General features: G+C 41.5%; 1 protein-coding gene across 3 annotated transcripts in view; it reads right to left on the reverse strand.

The window, feature by feature from the left end:
• The window catches only part of LOC133358965 (neogenin-like), an 85629-nt gene that overhangs the window by 45993 nt on the left and 24747 nt on the right, over positions 1 to 14889 (reverse strand). For 2 of the 3 annotated variants that reach the window (XM_061577341.1, XM_061577343.1), the window contains exons 3-4: positions 4253 to 4285; positions 120 to 203 (exon numbers count right to left, since the gene is read on the reverse strand). In XM_061577341.1, the coding sequence (XP_061433325.1) occupies positions 120 to 203; positions 4253 to 4285 (117 nt within the window). The remainder of the gene's footprint in view (positions 1 to 119; positions 204 to 4252; positions 4286 to 14889) is intronic. The other variant, XM_061577342.1, reaches the window with a different exon arrangement.

Genomic DNA, 14889 nt, shown 5'->3' on the forward strand with positions numbered 1-14889 from the left:
CAATCACATTATTCAAACTTTATTAGCAATGAATCCTGGCATATTGTATTTCACTCAACAATTGGTGTGGAAGCTTTAATTAAACAAGAGTAAATAATTGTGCAGAAAGGGAAACTCACCACCACCAAAGGTACGGTCACCCTGGTTCATGTCTCCAGGCCTGTTGTCCCTCCTGGGAAAGACACGGCTGAACGAGCCCTGAGCTGGTACACACACAAACACACAAAAAATATTATTATATACATTGCATTAACGGTGTTACCTTATAACCCTCTTCTTTGTCCTGGCGGAAAATTCCTGCACGGTTCAAATTTCCAGTGCATGACTTTCCTTCTTTTACCTGAACCGTGTGCTCAACTAGCAAGAAGAGCGTACGCTTATATTAGCACAATTATTGTCACCGAGCCAATCAGCGCCTGCCTCCATCCGCCAGTCTTGAACGTTTGCCGTGGAACGTGCATTAATTACTCTTACGCGAGCTCCAAATGAATGCACAGGTGGAGTACGTAACTTATTGTATTTTTATATGTCATTATCATTAAAAATTATTGTTTTGATTCATGTGTAAAGTATCATTATTAAGGCTATTACTGATACCCCAATGAAGCACTCGTATTTTTCTCATGTTAACAAAAAATTAGTAGTCAGTAAGGCATGTTAATTGGAACCATGTTTAAATGACCTTCTTTAGCGCTGTTTCATATCGCGCTCCATTTACCAAGAGCGCATTCCCAGTGCTGTAAGAGGTATGCCTTGATAGTGTGGTATAAACAAAGCCAAAGACACACAATACAATTGCATATACACTAAATGAAGTTCACTACACAGGTACATAGACACAGGCAGACCTCACGTAGCACAAACTCATAGAACGTTGATTCGTAATAGCACTCTGTCCTGGAGAAAAGGTTTGCTAAAAAAAATTAAGAAAAAAATGTACAAGGTGCTGAGGAATGAAAACAAGCAGAACTGGCCGAGGAAATTCACCCACCACCATCATTTGCTCTGCTCATGAGAGTAACTTGCATCTCAGCCAACCAGACCCGACCCCTCGCGATTAGATTATCACGATTTGTGCTCACGATTTTTTGTTTTTTAAAGCCTCGATTCGTTTAGCCAGCTGAGAACTCACGAGGCCAGAATAGTCTCAGGCTCCACCTAAAAGAAACCTCACCACAGAAATTTAGGCTAAGGGTATCACTAAGATTACTAAGTTCCTTAAGTTCTTCTCTGAGTATGAACCGGATTGAAAGCTCAGCAGCTCCAACGTTCTTTCCCACTGCTGCCTTGTAGCTCATCTTATTTTAATTTATTTCACACCTTGACCAAGGCGTTGAACAAATAATGTACTATTTGTAGAGCAAAATAGTGTGATGAGATGAGTTGATGAGAAAGATGGTAGTACATGAATATGATGTATGAAATAAACGGTTATGAAAGTGACAATGAGTGAGTAATGTTGAGTGAGTATGATGAATGGGTAGTGAAATTTATCAGGCTCTCATAGGTCCATCGTTCTTTCTCTCCCCCTGCCGCCACGGGGTGGATTTCCACACATGCTAATTTATCTGCTCCAGCAGACCTACCTTTCTCTCTGCCCACCCCTCTCTCTCTCTATTTAAGGCCACGACACAGAGGCATTGGGTCTCTGTGTGTCTATGTTGTGTCTATCTCTGTGTGTCTCTGTGTTGTCTCTCTCTGCTTGTGTGTCTGTCTGTGTGTCTCCGTGTTTGTGTTTTGTCTCTCAAATTTAGTTCCACCTGATGACGACTGCTTGTGTTGCAATCAAAACTTTACCGAAAGAACCAAAGAGTAATTCCTGCAGTCAGGAAAGCTTCAAATCAAGGTAGAATGACTCCTTTTAGCATCAATTCGATTAGTGCTCACTTCTCCAGCAATGCATTTTGAGCGTGAAGAGAGGTCTGCCTGTATACAGACGCCTGCACAATAAATCAACCACCATTTAAGAGCTTGTAAACTATAATATCGCAACTTAAAGCTTTCGTGACTGCTGGAATTTATATTCTTTGGGTCTTTCGGTAAAGCCACGTAGATAGAGAAACAAGAAAAAAAATTTGTATTATTATTTTTCATTATTTTTCTATCTACGTGGCTTTACCGAAATACCCAAAGAATATAATATCGCACTTTGTCGGTACATATATATACTTGGGTTGCTGAACAGTTATCATAAACCAATAATTGTACTCGACTGTCATAGAATAGATAATCGAATGCAGTGCAATTTTAGTCATTACATCCCTGGCATGCTCGTTTAAAGCGTTCATTTAGTTACTGGACTGTATGTTCTGACAGACACATACAAACACACATACAGGACTGCGCATTTAATTATAGTATTGAACGACATTTTGACCATTGTCATTATCTGCCATTATCAATCCACTGCTGGATGAAGGTTTTCCCAAGCTACAACATCTACATCTCTTACAATCCTGCTATGTAATTATAGGACGTGTAATAACACCTGCCATGAGCCTGATTTAATTGCTCCATCTCCATAGTGGGCATCCTCTAGGCAGTGCTGGATTATCCTAGTAGCAAAAGTAGCATATGCTACGGGCCCCGCGCTAAATACTTTCAAGCGATCAACTCCGGTTCAGTGTTTCTGCACTTGCTTTATTACTATAGTACTATACTCAATGAAAAATGATAGGAGTTGTTAGTGAGTAAGGACTTGTCCCTTGCTTTTTAATAGACGCGTGTGCAGCGATGGCGCAGCCATTGATCGAGGGTCGAATTCGAACCGCGTTGTGTGATCGGCATCGCGCTCGCTGAAGGTGTTGATGCCTTCAGGGAAGTCGTGTACTGGATACGCAACTGCGCACAATTCTATGAGTCACTTATAACTGCTTTGCCGTTACTTATTGCCAATTATGGACTCTCATCTCATAGTCCCTGGCACGTAATAATATGCTACACAGTGGCAGTGGGGGTCGCAAAATGCCGATTTATTACTAATAAACCCCAATGACCCGATCGAAATTAGGGATTTCGATCGGATCATTGGGGGGGCACGTGCCACCCACCCCATGCCCACCCCCCCCCCCCCCCCCACTGGCTCCGCCAGTGACTATACTGCCTTCAACTTTTATGAACGACTGGGTGTTTAAGGTTAGCGATTTGTCGTATTATCTGGCTGTCTAGCAAATGAAAAATACCATTACTTTACTATGCAAGTTAAAAATAAGTACTCTTTGGGTCTTTTGGTAAAGTCACGTAGATAGAAAAATAATTTAAAAAATCACGACGTTTCGATCGCAACACAAGCAATCGTCTTCAGGTGAAAAAAAAACAGCAGGCGGACTGCTGAGGCAGGAAAAAATGTAACGGGAGAGCTACTGCAGCCAAAGGTTAGATAGGTTTGAGATGGGTACAACCCAAGGGTAAGTAGGTGGGACTAGAGATGGAATTTGCAAGTAAATGTAAGATCGCAGAGCTGGGCATACCTCCGCTAATCATGTCTGCATTAACCACAATACTTGTGGTCGTAATGCAAACAAAGATAAAGGAAATGTTATGTTTCACTGCATTGATGACAAGTCATAGCACATTATAGTATTGATTTGAAACTTTCGTGACTGCAGGAATCCATACTCTTTGGTTCTTTTGGTAAAGTAAAATCAATTTATATATAAAATAAAATAAATAACAATATAATCATATATAAAATAAAATAAATTTAGACCTACGTGATTTTACCGAAAGAACCAAAGAGTATTATAGTATTGCTTAAGGGATTATATGTTGTCGTAAATAATTGACAACTGTTATTTTGTCAAGCCAGAAACTGGTATTTAGACGTAAAATGTAAATTTTCTTTGGAAGTAAAATGTACTTAATTGACCACATTCAATGGATATTGTAATTATAATTATGGAAATATGTGCATGCTTGGTAGTTTGAATTCATGTATATTTTAGAAAAAATACATTTGAGTAATTCCAGATTAAATATATACTGGGGAGCTGTTGAAGTTCATCCATCAACACTGTAAGCTGCCTTAATGACGCCACTTTCTCACAGTCTGAGTAGTTACAGCAAGCACTGCGTGTGCACTCTTGTGATGACACCTTCAAAGGGTTTGGACAAATAATATTTACAGCTGTAGTACCCAATGCTATAATAGATCCAGTGATTTTACAAAATGATATCACATAAAATAAATACAACATTATACAGAAACATAGATGAAACAGGTTTCAAGGCAAGACAGCCATAGATGTTTTACCTTGATCATTTGCCATTTTGTCAGGTGATTCAGCTTATGGATTACAAAGGAAGAGAAAGAAAGAGACATACATGACTATTAGGCACATCATCACAACGGAGTGTAATGCAGGAGGCATTTCATAAAAAAAATAGCAGGACATGCCTATTGCTGCATCACTATAATATTCTCATATTCATTGCTACACTGCTGATGGGAATACATGTGCAATTATAGAACAATTTTTCAATGCCAGGATCTTGTAAGCTGGTATTTGAGGTCAGCCGCACGGACTACCCAAATAATTAACTAATTCATAAAGTCACATTCATAATTCTAGATTTGAAGCTTTCGTGACTGCAATGATTCATATTCTTAGGTTTTTTTTCGGTAAAGTCACGTAGGTAAAACATTAAAATAGCTCTTGCAATCTCTCATTTACTTGATACAGCTGTCGTGGCTGTGACGGTTCCACCTGAAGACGGAAGCTTGTGTTGCCTCCGAAACGTCGTGATTTTTATTTCATTTTACTTTTATTAATTTTAATGTTTTACCTACGTGACTTCACATTCATAAATTAACAATAAAATTGACCGGAACACTGTTCAAACACTATATATGCTGCATGCAGTAGGACGGTGTGTGTGTGTATGTGTATTAACAATTCTAAAGCATGTGTTTCACTGTTGTAGGGAATTTGAACCCATGCACTTGAATGCCACGCTCATCCCACGTGCTCTTTTTAGAATTGTTTTTTAATATTTATTTACACGTAAAACAGGACCCTTCAAACAAGTGAAAACCTTTACCTTGGGTTTAAAAATAAACCATCTTCCTCTGCAAGTGACTCGGATTACACTCTATATAGTGCTTGTAATATTTTAAGTGTTATTTATTTGTAAATATGACATTGCAAATAATTCATTATTTGTTTTTAAGTATTGGTTAACATGCTATTATTACATGTAAATGTGGATAAACGTGAGTAATTATGCATTACTTTCAGTATGCAAGACATCCCCGTAACTGAAAATAATCTCACCCCCATAAGTTTGGCTTGAAGTGGTTTTCTGTATATAATGTGGTCAAAAGTTCAATGGATTTAAAATGGAAGACATGCCAATCACATGTTAAATCAAGGTCGAGCAAAGCAAATAATATACAGAATAAAAATCCACAACTTCAATTTACAAAAATAATGTTTTTTACAAAAAAATATAAATGTAAGATTTTTTAATATGATAGTTTAACATTAAGCTATGATTGGATTTGCTGTCATTTGTACGTGAAAAAAACACTGCATGCTCACAAAGTAATTGTCTATCTCCAAATTCAAAGTGGTGCTGGGTGATGCATGTCTCCTTTGGTGGTCCCGTGTTAGTGGTTGAAGAGCCACATTTCTACAACAGGAATAGGTCGTCCACAGAACACTCACTTTCTGATCACCCACAAAGTGATGCTCATATTATTGGCTCCAGAGGGTTGAATGGGTAACTCAACCAAAGATTTTTCGTTTGAACTCACGTAAAAATTGTGAAACATATTAAATGGATATTGTGGGATTGACAACCGAAATATCCAACTCGGAGGCAGCTACAATCTATCTTCTTCTTCTTCTTCTATATCTATATATATAAAAGTAAAAAATTGTGTGTGGGTTTGTGTGTGGTCGCGCGCTTGGCTCTCCAACGGTGCGGTTACGTGAAAAAAATAGCCAGGCGCCAAGCCGTAAGCCCCGCGGCCAGCAAGCGCTATTCCTTTTTCACATCCGTCAACTTTAAATTAGTTTAATTAGCGATTTAGTGCGATTTTTGTGCGCTTCCATTTTATTTATTTATGACGCGTGCACGACCATACTAACTCACGCGCCTTTGGTGGGGGGAACGGCCCATGGCAAGTCGCACGCCTTCGGTGGGAGTGAGGGGGACATTTTATTTCGCGTTAAAAATGCGATAAAAAATACACTAAACTCTGACTTAAATTCTTCACTGTGTGATGTCGCCCCCACCCCGATGCGTGCAGTTACTAATATATACAGTCGCTAGATGCTACCACTATAGGCCGTGGATATTACTGCAGAGTGGCCGTGGAGATCGTGGCTGGGGGGGGGGGGGGTCAGGGGTTGCAGCCCCAGCCTGCCAAGGTGCCACCTCGGCTGGCTGGACAATCTAGGCGAGGCCTGAGGCTCTGCACGGGACTAGGCCTCACCACGCCACTCTGTCAGGTGAGTACTTTGTGATATACAGTCGATAAATACTGATATAGAGTCAGCATGTACTACTGTCGTGATAGCAGGTACCACCGCAGTCGGTATGCACTGCTGTAATCATAGCAAGTACCACCACAGTCGGTATACACTGCTGTTATCATAGCAGGTACCACCACAGTATGCATTGCTGCAGTGAAAGCAGCTACCACCACAGTCAGTACGCACTGCTGTTAGATTTTTAGGAGTAGTTTTGATATATTTTTAAGACCCGGGCATTGCCGGGTACTTTCCGCTAGTATATACTACTGCACAGTTATGCTGACAAATTTGAGTCCAAACCGTAACCTAGATTGCATCGGCTCGACAACATGTATGGTGGTTGTGCCACTAGTATTCTTTGCAATTTCTTGTGTACGCCACCACTAGAAAAAGAGCCAGCACAAGAGGAAGCTCTAGAGATCCCCTCTAAACGGTATTTTGGCCTACGCTGCCCAGATGTGTTGGATTAGGCGAAAGCACCTAGCTTCATCCTACTACATGCGAGCTGAATAACTGTGGTGCATTCATTGACACTTCTGGGTTGACAAGAGGCAGGGAGATTGTTTCAAATACATCCCATGGAGATCGAACTGCCAACCTCTGAATTCTAACCATTACACCACAGCATCATCCCTGACTAAATATAACAGAGGGCTCCTTATAAACAATTATTTTGTTTCAGTGGCTATTGGACATCATATACTTTGGTGCTATAAGTGATTACTTTGTTTTCGATGGATAATTGCTAATATGAATATCTGAACAATTCTGGAGGTCAAGTTCCAATACATTTTGAGTATATTAAATGGAATCTTCATTGAATTAAATTAACTTTCAAAACTATGATAAATTATAACTTTTCTTGTACATGACATAGCAATACAATTATACTTTTTCTGCATGTTATGAAACTTGTATGTTAACATTTAAGATTTGGGGTAAATGTAGTTTTCAAACCTTAGTCTTAACTAAATGATAACTCTTATCCAAATCTCTGTGGGGTCAATGAAAACTCCGATTGTTCATGGCTCTATTCTTCCTATTATCTGCGACAATTTCCATAAGTCTATGCGGAATGTTATCCTGTTATCCACAAAAAAAATCCATGGATAAGGAGATGCATGGCAAATACATCCGATTATCTGCAGGTTATCCACAAATCTTTTTATTTAAAAAACGCGTTGTTATAAAAGTGCATGGACAGCACTTTCTTGATCACACTGACAACACAGACATGAATACCCTCAGATAGAGACACACAGAGAGAAACAAGGAAACAGAGAAAGGCACACACACATTTCGATTTAAAGCTTTCGTGACTGCAGGGATTCATCTTCTTGGTTCTTTCGGTAAAGTCACGTAGAAGGGATGTAATAAAATAATAAAAAATATTATGTTTTATTTTTATTATTTTATTACTTCCCTTCTACGTGACTTTACCGAAATAACCAAGAAGATGCACATATTGAGACACACACAGATATACAAATACAAACATCCCCCGCATAGCCTTAACAGACTGTAGGGGTAAGTGCTGCTGTTAGCGAGCTCCTATGAAGGCCGCCACGGCACACGAGGGGGTGGGCGGCCAGCACCACGCCCGACCGCCTTTGTCTCCTCACTGGCGATGTTTACACACAACACCAGGTACTCGTTTGAGGCCGACTTGACCTAAGGGAGGCCAAGGACCGGATCAAATATTCGTCACTGGTGTTGGCCGTAAGCGGGAATCAAACTCGGGTCACCGGATTCGCAGCGCAGCGCGCTAACCGCTACACTACCGCTCCCCCCACAGATATACCGATACACATACAAATATATGAAGACACAGACAGGGAGACACAGAGACATGAAGAAACATGTAAATACATAGATACACAGGAGTTGTTTTGCAGGGAACACTACTCGTGGCCAGAAGAGCCATTTCCCCCTGAAGATTAGCCAATTAATAATATTAGATAGCACTAAATTCCTGAAATATTGTATAAATGCTAACATACCAATAATAATGGCTGTAAAGATGACTAGATGCATCGTATCACGAGGAGGCATGCAAGTATTTACAAATAAACCATAGAATATATTCCAGTTAACTGATCTAAAGTTTAAGCTAATACACAGATTAAATGGCATTGAGAAAACAAGTTTATGATTGGGTGATTGTCGCGTGATCACACAGTTATCAGAAGTTATGGACACTTTAAACAATGAGAACCCATGTGTGGACCATTACAATAAAAGTGTTTTAAAAACAACAGTTTTATTAACAACTTCGTTCAACTCACGGTCGAGAAGTACGTCAATTATGCGGTGCCTGTTCCCACATGAACGCTTACTTTAATTAATAGTTTACTTTATAAATGAATCTTCAATGTACAACTTTTGCTTGTGTGGAGTGGGGGTGCTCGTAACTCGCTGACACGGAGCGTCGCGCCTGAGACGACACGTGGCGCCTGAGACGACACGTGGCGCCTGCTTCTTGGGCGTGGCGATTCGAGAGTTTAGGGACCGTGGCGTTTTTTACCGACACATTTACAAAATGTAAATTGCTTTACAGTGGCGAATTAATTGATGAATTGATGCCGATTTTGATACAGGCATGCATTGTCACGGGATCTGAGTTCGTGTGCAAAATTTGGAATTGATTGTACAAAAGGAAGTAGAATAACTTTTCATTACAAGATTTGACCACGACAACCATAGGAGTCTAGTTAAGTAAAACCGTTGAAAAATCTAGATTGTTTACCAGAGCAAGATGCTCAGCAGAAACAATTGCAGAATGGGTGAAGGAAGAGTTTGGAAACCAAATCCTTGTCATGAATATTCATGTAATGAGTTATAATTTACTCAGCAGCAAACAACGAGGTTGGGATGTGTTAATTTGATACTGAAAGGTGATTAAATATATTTAGGATAATATCTGGAATCCGCATTTAACGTTTTGAAAAAACGAGTACACGAGACTATAACATATTGTCATAAAATTGACACATGCACCATGATTTAAACTGGACAATCAACTTCTAGGTTTCTAATAATGATAACATATGGGGTTTGTGAACCGATGTTAACGATGGATGTCAATAAAATTTGGCGAGGCTTCAAAGTTGGCTGCAATCAGGATAGAAGCAAGGTTGTAAGTTATAATATGTTGTGAAAACTACATATATTTTACCATCGCCAGTAAAGTGTGATCTGATATCTTAAACAATTGCCTTTTTGTGCAAACAGCTTGGGCAAAGGTGGTCAAGTGTTGGAAAAACTGTTACTTGAAGATAGTTCAACGTATGCTGCATGTGACGGCACACCAGTACGCCAACACCAATAGAACAATTCAGAGGCATGCAAATTACCGATATATTTATCACTCACATGCATTATTATCCTGCTGGGTGATGCTGTTATTACAGGACCAGATTCACAATTAGAAGGGCCTTGAATTCAAATCCTGATCAGGGATCTTCAGATTCACAATTAGAAGGGCCTTGAATTAAAATCCTGATCAGGGATCTTCAGATTCACAATCAGAAGGGCCTTGAATTAAAATCCTGATCAGGGATCTTCAGATTCACAATTAGAAGGGCCTTGAATTCAAATCCTGATCAGGGATCTTCAGATTCACAATTAGAAGGGCCTTGAATTAAAATCCTGATCAGGGGATCTCCAGATTCACAATCAGAAGGGCCTTGAATTAAAATCCTGATCAGGGATCTTTTGGGGGTCAATAAAATGAGTACCATCTTACAGCAAGTCAATAATGGTCATGCTAAGAGCGAATTGACCTTTATTGTGGGAATGTGGAATTTCCACCATGGGTTCAAGGGTACCAATGGATATACATTCCCAATTATGAATGTTGACTTTTGACTTGACTCACTATTGCTATGCTAAATACTGTATATGAACTAGGGGTATGTTGTATACTAACCCTTCTTCCAAAATTGAGATTAATAATATTTGATGATTTTTATATATTATCTTTTTACTTGTTTTTTTTTAAATACACCAAAGCGCAGCAAACTGCAAAACACCAGGTGTTGTTAAGTAATGAACTGGAGGAGGGCTAGGATGGCAGAATTTGCAACCTTGCTTCAAGGAAAGATAAGGCCTGATGAACGGGCACATGTCACCCGTGCAGGCGGCAGAGACAGTGGGAGTGTCAGCCAGACATAGTTAAGGCAAAAAGCCCAACCATCCTGCATGGTTTTAAAGTAACGTCAAAATTCGAAATTCAACAACAGAGTAGGCTAAAGTATCGATCCTCGCGCTCGCTCAAATTGGAGACCAGGCTGCGAGCTACATCAATGAACCATTGCCATTTGCTAATCCAATACTGAATGTTAATATTACTGAAGTCAAAACGAATTCTATGACCTCAGCACATGGGCAAATAATAGGGCAGTGTCGACTCAAAGGCAATGGAAGAAAACAGAGGCGCCTTTGTCTAAATCACAACCACAGAAAGCCAGGAATCATCACTGATTGTGTGTTTAGGGATTCCGAGCTAGTTGGAACACGTGCACAGGGGAGGGAGCTGATTTAAACAACCCTGCACGTCTGAACGTGAGGGGGCCTTTGACCTGAAATTAAGAATAACACTCCCAGAGCAGAAGGTTGGGTGGCCACAGTGAGACAAGAATAAGAGTGGTGTATATCTCTCAAGGAGGCAGACCCAGCTGAACAACAAGGCTGCGGGGGTCACCAGAAGTTCGCGTTCGCCTAGTTAAGACAAAAAGCTCAATTCTTCTGTATTGCTATTAAAGTAACGTTAAAGTCGGAATTTAACAACAGGGTAGGCTAAAGTTATTGATATTCACACCCACTCCAATTAAACCAGGCCACAAGTTACGCCTACTGAACCATCACCATCATTAAGTCAATATGAAATGTTATTTCCATACTTATGGAAAAGCCAGGATAACGGGATGAATCACCACCAGGTCGAATATAAATACATAATAAAAAAAAAACGATGTTAAACCCAGGGTCGGAGAGAAAGGGAGATCCCGGCCGTCTTTGTATCCCCGCAGCGCGGGATAGGAGTGTGTATACGCTCGGGGAAACACCTCCACTTGAGTCAAGCACCACGATGGGAAACGACAGACCTTAGGTTACATACAGAATCATAACTGTGAAATAGTAAGGGACAAATGTTAACTTAAAACTTTTTAACCATTTCTTTGTGCGCCGGGTCGGAGAGAGTGTTGCCCCTCCCTCCAGGTTGTGCAACACGAACAAAGACGCCTATGAGACGATTTGTAACGTCTGTGTTTTGGGTTCATGAAGAAGGCCAGACAAGAGATAATATTGCACCCAGACAGAGAGACGACTTCGAGGCAATTTGTAACATCTGATTGTTTGCTCGTGGGTTTTATGGAGGGAGGGTGACAACGGAAAATACCGTGAGTGATGCACACAAGGACATACGGACGTACGGACACACACATGGACACACCTGCCTACGGACAGATCCTGACACAGCAAAAATCGAAAGAAGCCCCGCCTTGTGGGCGGGATCCAGGGGGATTTTTCGGCATAAAGGAAAGGATCCTGAGCATTGGAAATTGGTGCGACCAGCGGGTCGGCTCACGTGGAGTGTGCGACCAGCGGGTCGGCTCACGTGGGGAGTGCGACCAGCGGGTCGACTCAGGAGTGCGACCAGCGGGTCGGCTCACGTGGGGGGTGCGACCAGCGGGTCGACTCAGGAGTGCGACCAGCGGGTCGACTCAGGAGCGAGCCCGACCGGGAGGGTCGGCTCAGGAGCGAGTGCGACCAGCGGGTCGGCTCGACTCATCTTCAGCTCGTCTGGGACTCAGCCGAGTTCGATCGGCTTACCAAAGCCGGCTCTCGGGGCTCGACTCAAGCGGCTCCCCATCTCCTCTGCAGGCGGGCAAGACCCGCTTGACAGCTCAACTCGGCCTGCGTGGGTCAACCTCTGCCGAGTCGGAGGTCTCTGCTGCCGCCGGAGTGGTGAGGGTCGCGGTTTGGCGACGAGGCTCCGTGCACACGACGACCCCACCACTGCACGCTGCGAGCGAGTTGTGGGCGCCACCTACCGACCGGGTTCCGAACTGCGACAGCGTATCAACGGGCATCCGAACCAGTTCCCCACGGTGACAGGGGAGCGACTGATACGTATGACGCGCACCGCCCCCTCACCATACGACCACCAGGCGTCTGTTTGACATAAAGAATCGACTCCGAACACTGACTATTCAAGACAACTCTTACCACTCAAACACACTCGAACCCATAAGCCATCTGTGGCTGGGAAGGCATCACAACGAGACCGAGTGATGGCCATCCGTCGTTTATAAGAGTATTCGTAATTTTTATCTTTAATATTTAGTGGGCTGTACTCTTAATCGCATAAATTCCCAACAGATCCATCAATACGAACTGATTCTTGGCACCTCCTTCCGCCGAGCCACGCTCACGTGGGGAGTGGTGGCCCACCGGATCCTTATCAGGTGATCTGGTCCCCAATTAGTAAACTTGGTATAAGATAACGATCTTCGGAAAAGGAGCACCGTCGCAGGCCCTTACTCCGAGCCGTTCTGTTGTCAGATAACCTGCCGATGTATCTGTTGAGATTGATGCCTTTAAGAATAATAACTGTTTTTGATTGTGTTTTTTTATCGCCGTATAATCTTTCAAGTATCTTTCAGTCATAATCGCCGCACGTACTCGCATCCTCTACAGAATATTCAACTGTCCCGTGACCCAAGGTGCTAACAACGTGATAAGGATTGCGTATGATCAATAAGGAGTGCGGTACTGCGTGAACAATATTGAGTATAATCATTCATTAACGTTAAGGTTTTCTTAGCATAGTATTTGCATATTTTAACGACTCTCTCTCTCACTAACAACCATCGCGTTATGCGGGATCCATGTGCCGTTGTCAAAGTGAAATCAGACAATCGTTGATGATACTGTATTGATGCCGTGTTGACGTTCCGGGATTGAGAGTTCGCATACTATATCATAGTTAAGGTTGAATTAGTAATAAATTGATCAATACAGAAGTGGTTGTGTGATTCTTTCCTGAAATCTATGCATAAGATCTGCTTCTGCGTTGAGATCTGAACTTGGTGACCTTAATAAACACACTAATACATACTCAGTAAATGTTAAAGCGATAACGGGGTGAACCGGGGACCTAAAATATAACCACGAATACACACTCTGGGAATGTTAAAGCGAGAATGAGACGAACCTAGACAACGATGCCGAGTTAATCTAAGTCAATCTTGCATACTTACACCACACCTGCATAACTGCATACGATTAATTGCCTTATTCCGATTGATAACCCACCCTCATCACCGAGGCGGGGTCTGGTTATCATAACGACTTGCATTATCATAATTACACCCACTCGCATAATTAATACGATTACCTCTCGAATTGGCATAATTAAAATGTGCATAATTACATAAATTAACATATTTCCGGATAATTACACATTTGGCCAAATTTCATTTAATTATTATTATTTTCACTGAATATTCATAACCCACATATACAACATAATAATTTCACCCACGCACGCATACAACATAACAAATTTTGATAACCAACATATACAACATAATGGGTGGCGTCGTCCGGGATTTCTCGCAGACAGTTTATGCATGAATTCAGGAACGAATCACTGTTGTGTTAATCAAAGTGTTGTGAACTAACGTTGCCTTGTGATTGTAAACGGGGGTATACAAACAAAACGCGCTCTGAAAGGAAATACCAGAGTAGCAGAGTATAACAAAGACAGCTGGGCTGAGATTATTTGCTCGAGTTGAACTGACGCATCCTGTGATACAATTGTTTATATGTGCTCTGAAGGGGAATTCTAGAGTAACTCACGACGCACATGAGATGTTAGAATTAAGATACACTCTTAAGTCTATTAACCACACTACATAATAGAGATGGCACAGGATCCACAACATTCTGAGTTTGACACACCAACGCATAACACTGATACAGAGTGGACCTCTGAGGAGGAAATGGAATCTATGGAAAAACAATATCGGGAATTTGTGTTAAAACGTACTGGACGGACTGCTAGCCAGCAGACGGAGCAGAGAGATATATGGGAGGGGAGCCATACAGAAGATGTTAAGGCCCATAGAAGGAAACTACTTAAGGACGTGATGAAATGTGGCAAAGCCAAACGTGACGTAAAAATTGCAGAAATAGCGAGGGTAGACTCGTATCTCCTCGCACAGACAGACAGAAAAAGATTATGGAATGAGGAAAAATTTGAAAGGGAGAGACAAGAGAAACTGTCCTTAATGGTGCAGGTAGAGCGTCTGCACGCCCTCGTGAGAGAGAAAGAATCCGCACTAAATGCACCAGTGAAACACCCAGACGTTGATACACAGAACACATACGGGAGTAACAATTT

This window comes from Lethenteron reissneri, chromosome 64, assembly GCF_015708825.2.
Source record: "Lethenteron reissneri isolate LAM-NWPU_2019-01 chromosome 64, ASM1570882v1, whole genome shotgun sequence".
Lineage (NCBI taxonomy): Eukaryota > Metazoa > Chordata > Hyperoartia > Petromyzontiformes > Petromyzontidae > Lethenteron > Lethenteron reissneri.